General features: G+C 36.0%; 1 protein-coding gene across 1 annotated transcript; it reads right to left on the bottom strand.

The window, feature by feature from the left end:
* Positions 1–8,046: 8,046 nt before the first annotated feature.
* On the bottom strand, positions 8,047–9,354 carry LOC135747228 (uncharacterized protein F54H12.2-like). The gene has a single exon (XM_065265865.1). The coding sequence runs from the start codon at positions 9,352–9,354 to the stop codon at positions 8,047–8,049; it is 1,308 nt and encodes a 435-aa protein (XP_065121937.1).
* Positions 9,355–9,591: the final 237 nt, after the last annotated feature.

The following is a 9,591-nucleotide window of genomic DNA, read 5'->3' as shown; positions in this document are numbered from 1 at the left end:
GTATGGTCACTGTTGTTTTTCATCATTGATTTTGTTTACTGCTTATGTTTTCTGTATGTTTTGATGTACCGATTTCATAAAAACAAAAAATATACAAGGATTTTTGGTCTTAATGTCTGTGTTGTTACCATTAGAACATTTAGACATCTTGTTCAGACAACGTGTGACATTGCTCATTCTTCATATGTTTTTGCAAATCCACACAGAGAAATGCGAAAGATTAATAGAAATTACATGTGGCTACATCACATGTTTTTTCAGAGGCGTAAAAATAAAAGTCAACAGTGTTAGTATGGGGATCTAAAATATCACATGCACGATATGATCCTAATTTTGTTACCTGACGTCTGTCACATAGCCAAAGATCATCTACTTCATGTCTCTACGAATCCTGACAGAGCTTTAGTTTCATATACACAACACATCAAATGTAAACCACGGTAAACTAAATACATTTGACAGTCAAGATCTCTAATTTTCTGACAAGCCCAAAAAAGATGATGAGGTCATCATCAAACATCGCTCACTTTTAAGGTACCGAAAGGTTTTTTGTTTATTTTAGTATAACTCAACACTGAAATTTTAGTTAAGTACACAGAAATGCACAGATTTTACGTTTTCAGTATACATGTGTACATCACACAGTGATTTCAGTCTCAACTAGATCGATGATCTATCAATATTAGCCACAAATGTTGTTTGTATGCGTGCTCTGATTTCACAAAACATCCATTTACATTCAAAACCTTTTGGATTCAACGCCTTAAAGTCATCAATGTTATTTCGTTCACATCAAACACACCAAAATTTTGAATGTGCAAACTGTTTTACTTCGTTTTAAACATGTTTGTGCGGTTTCGGTCTAGATTTTTATAGAAAACTTCAGAACATGACACCATTTTAACATTTACAAAAGGATGAAACATTTTACTTTTAACTGGATCCCATGAGTATGTGTTGCTGTGACAAATACCTTTGATTGTTTGGAAATTATATGAATGCAGAGAAACAACGCAAAAGTTTTGAACTTTAACATAATTTATATGCGTCCTGATTTTTAAAAACAGTAAGCTGTAATGTTTCTTACACACAGATCTAAACACATCACAAGTCTCAATGTTTAATAACATAAAAACCTGTATGCAAAGGTTTGTTGGCGTATTTTTTAGACACAAGCTGTTTATTTTCATCTTTAAACAAATGTGTATGACAAAAGTTGTTCTGCCTGAACTGACACTAAGGATCGATGCCGAAATGTTAAAACTAAGTATTTGCAAAACAACCTTCACCGTCATATAGATGTTTTCAATCTAATGGTACCTGTTTAAATGTGACCATACTGTTTCAAACATTACCAAGTTGTAGATGGTTGTGACTCAAGTTACAAAGGTTTTAACAAACATTACTGTTTGTCACGGTGTGTTTCATCGCATTGCTGTTGTATGCAACAGACTCTCAAGTTTTATGTTAAAAGGATTACTAAAAATAAAAAACTAAGCATTCTGTATTATGTTGGTGCTGATGATTTTACAAGTTTACAGTTTCAAACATTTTTTGCTATATTCGCTGTGAAAGATTTAGTAAATAAATCTAAAACATAAACAGTGTTGAAGAGTTACCGCAATCTTCTAGCAACAATTTTCAAGAGATTACCAACATGTATGATGTACTAACTGTCAGGGGATCTGTGATATTATTTTCTGAAGTAATTAGCTATCTAATGGCTACTGCACAATAACTTAAGCGATAAAGAGTTTGACAAATGTTACATAAACTATAGAAACGAAACAAGATAAATTACAAAGTCACTGGCATGAGGTTTACACTTAAATAAATCACGCAGATGTTCCAATGTACCACTTTAAACATCTGCGTGATTTATTTAAGTGTAAACCTCATGCCAGTGACTTTGTAATTTATCTTGTTTCGTTTCTATAGTTTATGTAACATTTGTCAAACTCTTTATCGCTTAAGTTATTGTGCAGTAGCCATTAGATAGCTAATTACTTCAGAAAATAATATCACAGATCCCCTGACAGTTAGTACATCATACATGTTGGTAATCTCTTGAAAATTGTTGCTAGAAGATTGCGGTAACTCTTCAACACTGTTTATGTTTTAGATTTATTTACTAAATCTTTCACAGCGAATATAGCAAAAAATGTTTGAAACTGTAAACTTGTAAAATCATCAGCACCAACATAATACAGAATGCTTAGTTTTTTATTTTTAGTAATCCTTTTAACATAAAACTTGAGAGTCTGTTGCATACAACAGCAATGCGATGAAACACACCGTGACAAACAGTAATGTTTGTTAAAACCTTTGTAACTTGAGTCACAACCATCTACAACTTGGTAATGTTTGAAACAGTATGGTCACATTTAAACAGGTACCATTAGATTGAAAACATCTATATGACGGTGAAGGTTGTTTTGCAAATACTTAGTTTTAACATTTCGGCATCGATCCTTAGTGTCAGTTCAGGCAGAACAACTTTTGTCATACACATTTGTTTAAAGATGAAAATAAACAGCTTGTGTCTAAAAAATACGCCAACAAACCTTTGCATACAGGTTTTTATGTTATTAAACATTGAGACTTGTGATGTGTTTAGATCTGTGTGTAAGAAACATTACAGCTTACTGTTTTTAAAAATCAGGACGCATATAAATTATGTTAAAGTTCAAAACTTTTGCGTTGTTTCTCTGCATTCATATAATTTCCAAACAATCAAAGGTATTTGTCACAGCAACACATACTCATGGGATCCAGTTAAAAGTAAAATGTTTCATCCTTTTGTAAATGTTAAAATGGTGTCATGTTCTGAAGTTTTCTATAAAAATCTAGACCGAAACCGCACAAACATGTTTAAAACGAAGTAAAACAGTTTGCACATTCAAAATTTTGGTGTGTTTGATGTGAACGAAATAACATTGATGACTTTAAGGCGTTGAATCCAAAAGGTTTTGAATGTAAATGGATGTTTTGTGAAATCAGAGCACGCATACAAACAACATTTGTGGCTAATATTGATAGATCATCGATCTAGTTGAGACTGAAATCACTGTGTGATGTACACATGTATACTGAAAACGTAAAATCTGTGCATTTCTGTGTACTTAACTAAAATTTCAGTGTTGAGTTATACTAAAATAAACAAAAAACCTTTCGGTACCTTAAAAGTGAGCGATGTTTGATGATGACCTCATCATCTTTTTTGGGCTTGTCAGAAAATTAGAGATCTTGACTGTCAAATGTATTTAGTTTACCGTGGTTTACATTTGATGTGTTGTGTATATGAAACTAAAGCTCTGTCAGGATTCGTAGAGACATGAAGTAGATGATCTTTGGCTATGTGACAGACGTCAGGTAACAAAATTAGGATCATATCGTGCATGTGATATTTTAGATCCCCATACTAACACTGTTGACTTTTATTTTTACGCCTCTGAAAAAACATGTGATGTAGCCACATGTAATTTCTATTAATCTTTCGCATTTCTCTGTGTGGATTTGCAAAAACATATGAAGAATGAGCAATGTCACACGTTGTCTGAACAAGATGTCTAAATGTTCTAATGGTAACAACACAGACATTAAGACCAAAAATCCTTGTATATTTTTTGTTTTTATGAAATCGGTACATCAAAACATACAGAAAACATAAGCAGTAAACAAAATCAATGATGAAAAACAACAGTGACCATACATTGAAACTACTAGAACGTAGTTTTTGTTAAAGTATACAATTGTTGACGGACATGGCTTGCCATCATAATGTTGAGTAAAAATAAAACAGAATGAAACTTTTGGAAAACTAAAAAACAACTGTAAAACTTGCGTAAAATATACCATTGGCTCACAGGTTTGGTTTTTTAGTCATCATTAACCGTTATGATATTATCTAGATACCATAGATAGTGCATGCATGATCCAAGACCCTTTTCAAACATGAAATCTACGGCATTTTCTATGATTTCACACACATTAATTTCTCGTTTCTTTACAAGGATATCAATGCATACGTCAATTACAAAGGCCGACATAAGTATGATATTGATGATGTAGAACGCGGCCTCGTCACATTCATAAAATATCTCTAGGGCCTTTCTAATAATCACACGGGGTTCCTCTTGGGCCTGTACAACTGTCTGTACAATGTTATTGAAAGAGCCATCTATAATTTTCACACCATCTGTTTTTTCCTTGAGTCTGGTTACACGACCGGCGTTAGATTCGCAATAGTTTGGAGGCATGCACACATTGGCCTCTTTGTATATCACAGTACATAGTAGATTGGACATCTCGCGCTTGTAGTTCTTTTTAAGCATATCTTTAAAAAGGTCGGTCCCGTACACATACCCCATCTGGCCATTGCGTAGTCGTTCGAATGATCTTTGTGCCATCTTTTTCAAGAATCTGTAGTTTCGTAGACAACTTTGCTTGCTTGTTTGTTTCTGAGTTCAATCGCCTTCTCAGCAACAAAAGGCTCGTGTCCACTGTTTCCGCCGCGTTGCGTTTGATAGTTTGTTTGTGAATTCGGACACCTTGGCAGCATCAAAAGTTTCCACAGTTTCTGCAAAACATAAAACAGACCTCTGGTGTGTACGAATCCGACACGGTTGTTCAAATTGTTCTGTGATGTGTTAATTTTTTGGTAAAGGTTCTGTGTTCAGAAGGAAAAACTTCTCATCTATACAGAACATTCTTCGCTTCACAACCCCCGCAGCGTTGGTCGTTTGGTCCGCACCACGTGATAACTGCCATTGCGCACACACACACACACACACACACACACACACACACACACACACACACACACACACACACACACACACACACACACACACACACACACATACACGCACGCACGATATCCGCTGGGGGTTTTACGATGTTACGATCTTAAACCTAACCTAATATCAGATAATATGTTCAAATAGTTTATTTTTATTTTATTTAGTAAAAATTAAGGTTTACCTATTTAACGTACGCCCGTGATTTTAATATTATGTAGAACCATGTCCTAGCTGTTGTTGTGTTTATGGACGCACACAACCATGTTTAACAAAATGTCAAATTTGTTAAATGTTTTGTCTTTAAAGCAATGATTGTTGTCACGTATGTGACAACCTGGTTTATAACAACATCAAACGTTGATAAATAATATTTGCACCCGTTTTGTTGTCCTCTAAGGGCTAACACAAGGGTTTATGTCATCATAGGATGTGTGATAAAATGTCTTAAAACTTCTAAGTTTCTTTAAATTACGAATAAGAAATAACATGCTTTAATCTGTATCTGAGTAATGAAGCCTGAAAATCTAAAATAAACCTATTACTTTTTGTCAATGGGGGCTGAGTTTCTTTTATTTTACCAACACTCCCTCTGTCCAGACATCTGGGGGGATTGTCTGTTGGTTGATAGCGGACTGGTGATAGAGAGAGAGAGAGAGAGAGAGAGAGAGAGAGAGAGAGAGAGAGAGACTGAAACTGTTCGTCCAAACAACAAACTTTTTCCACATCAATAAATATGTCGAACACTCGCAAAACAAGAAACACCCACTGGAATAACATGTTCAAGAACCCTTTTATTTTGACAAATGTGTACCGTGTTACATTTATCGTAAATAGACATGTACACTTGGATATTAGATGACATTAATGAATTAAACTCAGAATAGGGTGAAATGTCTTAAAACGCTTAACGCCAGATATATGAGCGCATCAGCGTACGTTTTCTGGCAACGTTGGTACACGCATTCACATGTTTTAATCAGAGACTTTGGTTAAAGAAAGTCCCAATCTAAAATAAAACCCCTATTATACCGGAGCGGACAGAATTACATTTTATTGTGTAATAAACACATATTCACAGTTGATTTTAAGATGTCATTAATTTAAAACAAACTCAGAAAATGATATGAAAGTGTTTTTAATCGTTTAAAAGTTTCTTAACTGTGGATATGAACACTCATCCGCGTATGTTCTCTATTATATACGCCAGAGCGCGATCTAATGGTGTGATCAGAATACTATGTCTGAAAAGATTAAACTTTTATTTAGTTTAAAATAAATAGCCTTTAGTCTAAAGAATGTGTTATCGGTGTCCCCGGTGGTTTTGGCACTGTTCATCGCTATACCACTGCTGAATATTTCATTAAATAATTTGTTACAAACAAATGCTTTATTTTTGACAGAGTGTCCATATTACATTTTACCATTACAGTTTTAAAAGACTCTACCTAGATTACAAACTGACCCTGCTGTGAAATATCTATCACATACGGTCATAAGTTCAGCATCAGAAACTTTGAGGCTGTTCAGTAAAATATAGCTTATAGTTAAATAGATAATAGTACATTTAAGGTTAACCAGTTACAACTAAAATATTTATTCTTGCGTGACTTTACAGAAGTCTCTTGCCAATACAATCGTATATATCAAACTATATTTGTCATACACGCAGTCAATTGACATAAAATCTAAAATAATATTTTATTTTTGTCAGAGCAGACAATGTAAGACTCTTTGTATAATATACACCTTTTCACACATGGTTTTAAGAATCATTTAATTAAAAATAAAAACCTCCTAAGATGGATGAACACGTCTTTAATCTTTTAAAAGTTTCTTAACGTCAGATATAAGGACTCTGTCACCATCGGTGCACATATACACATGTCTTAATCATAGCCATGATTAAAGAATCCTCTAAATCTAAAATAAAACTCCTATTTTGCCATAGTGGACAGAATTACATTTATTAACTTTAATTTAAAACGGCATATATGAACACTCACCCTGCGCTTTGTCAGGCACCGCCGGATCTTTAATACGCGTGAAACTATAGAGCAGGTCATGAAAAGATTCACGGAACTCATGAATCGTTTAAAATTGTATTTAGTTTAGACTTTTGTCTAAAGATTATAGTATTGCCGGCTCCGAAGGTTATGGCTCAGATCATTGCTTAAACTATACACGTATACGGAATATTTCATTAAATAACTTGTGATGTTACAAACAAATGTTTTAATCGTAGCATTGTTCATGATTTGTCTAAATCTAAAATAAATTCCTATTTTGCCATAGTGGACAGAATTACATTTATTAACTTTATTTTAAATGACAGATATGAACAATCACCCGACGCTTTGTCAGACACCGCCGGATCTTTAATACGCGTGAAACTGTAGACCAGGTCATGAAAAGATTCCCGGACTTCGTGAACCGTTTAAAATTTTATTTAGTTCAGACTTTGTGTCTGATCAGAAACTATAGCTCGATAGAAAACATCGGCTTTAAGCGTAGCCTGGTACATCTAATATATATATATATATATATGATTAGTGATTGCCTTTAAATAAACTTATGCTGTTGCAAAACTTTAGATTCAACAACACACCCGCGGTGTGAAAGTCAGTATTGAGAAGCGCACGGGGCGAGCAAAGGTGGGAGGATGGTTGAGATCTGACATCAAATGTCAATAAACAGTAAATGTCGAAACACGAGCCGTCATTAAACATGACAACATACGCGTGACATAAAACACACTCAGGAAAAACAATCACTCTAAATGACCGGCAATAAAACCATTAAATACTTTCTGTCTAAAGTTGACAACTTGTCCAGATTTTGATTGATGGTCCCGCCCCCCCTGTCAAAGGGTCATAAAACACGACCTGTCAACGGGTGGGGGGAGGGGGTCATAAAAGTTTGACGAATGCTCCCCCGTTACAACTACTGGCAGAGTATTGCACCGTTACAGAATTGAGATTTAAAAAGTCATTGATTTGATGGGGAAAACGGTAATGATCCGGTCTGTTGCCGAAACTGTCAAAAAAACAACCCACTCCGTATTTGTTTATGTAAATAGATAACCAATGTTCGCCGGGGAGTCCGGACGGGTGTGTATTAATTATGACCATGGCAGGCAATGTTCTTAGGGGGTCATCTGGTAGATGGTCACACGGCACCACTCCTAGGAAATGTGTATTGCATGAGATTTTATCCATTAGGCTCGCTAGTTGCAGAGTGTTCATGATTAATAGTAATCAATCATAACCTGTCGGCGATTAGATATTTCCAGAATTGAATCATAAATCGCATATACGATCAGAGTTATCGTATTTTGGAGAGGCTGCCTAAAACGAAGTTCTAATCTGATATTGCCTGATTTGACTAACGACACGTGCCGCCCACATTCTTCATCTGGTGTGAGGTTAAACGCATAGAGCGTATATCCGTGCAGAAAGGCCTCTCTATCGATAGACAGAGCTTGATTTTTCAAATGTTTTCCCGAGGCCAAAGCTAGCTGGTAAAATTCCCTTACAGCAGCACCGCTTCCAAAGTCAGGCTGGAGAGGTTTTGAAGGTGTCTGAACACCGTCAGAATAGATCGCCAAGAATTCCAGATCGTAGTTTTTAAATGCAAAGGGGTTTTTATTATAAGCGCCTGTAAAAGCGTCATTATCAACCATAGCCAGAACGATGGATTTGGGTAGGGTTCCTAAAAATAAGTTTTCTTGGTTACATACACGGGAACCAGCAGGTATGGAGAAGTTTTTCAAACACACTCTGTCGATGGGGTATTTGGCTGTAGCTGATAACAGAGCCTGTGCATGTCCCAGTCTCACAGCTGGTGACACTGAAACTTTTTTAACAAACAGAGATGCTGAAACAATGTTTATTCTGTAGTTTATATTATCGTTTCTCATCAAACAAAACTCATCTTTGGCCCTAGTCATACGTATTTTAATATCCACGCCGTTAAGCATCAATTTTTCTTGAAAGAATATATCGCTATGAATGGGTCCTAATAACTCGACGATATTACTGGACTCTGTAAAGGCTGCTCTCTTTGTCAGGCCTCTATTTCCAGCAGCTGGGTCTGTAGCGTCCATATGACCCGGCGAATCTTTATAATAAAGTCCAGAGGAGAATGTTGTTTCGAGAACGTCTGTTCCATAGTTTAACAAACACTCTATGACGCAGCGATAAGGATGCGTGCTGGAACTCTGCGAAATTAATCTATCCCCGAGCGACACGTCCGTTTGGGCAAACAAACTTCCAATAGGATAATTCACTAACCCCACAGGCGCTCCGGCGGCTATGTCCGTACCGTTAGGATTAGTAATTTTCACCCTTAAAAACAGCAATGTGTTATTTAAATCGATATAATCCTCTCCGGTTCCTGCTACAAAAAACTCCAACGGGGCTGTGTCTGATAGTGCTGATAAAGGTGGTATTTCTACATAAGTATTTTTTTCAATAGATGTCTGAGTCAGAGGTACCGTGAATAAATCCAGTTCGGATTTAATACACTCTTCTGACATGTTGTGTAGCAGTGCCATGATCTAGAAAATAGTTTTAACTCTCTTTGCCGGTGGTTTTTTTACTGATGTCTTGCGCTTACGCTTTGCAACTGATGATTTCTTGACTGTACCCCGTGCTTTCTTTGGTTTCTGGCCACTCCTATTGGTTCCCGGCGGCCTATACACACGTTTGCGAGACATAACCATCAAACCCGAACCGTCCTGTTCGTGGTTGTTGAAAGAGCCTGCCATCGTATTGCTAACAACGTCACTAAA

This window comes from Paramisgurnus dabryanus, chromosome 1 (genome assembly GCF_030506205.2).
Source record: "Paramisgurnus dabryanus chromosome 1, PD_genome_1.1, whole genome shotgun sequence".
Taxonomy (NCBI): Eukaryota; Metazoa; Chordata; class Actinopteri; order Cypriniformes; family Cobitidae; genus Paramisgurnus; species Paramisgurnus dabryanus.
The sequence above is the reverse complement of the archived record's forward strand: the minus strand, read 5'-3'. Positions and strand labels throughout refer to the sequence as shown.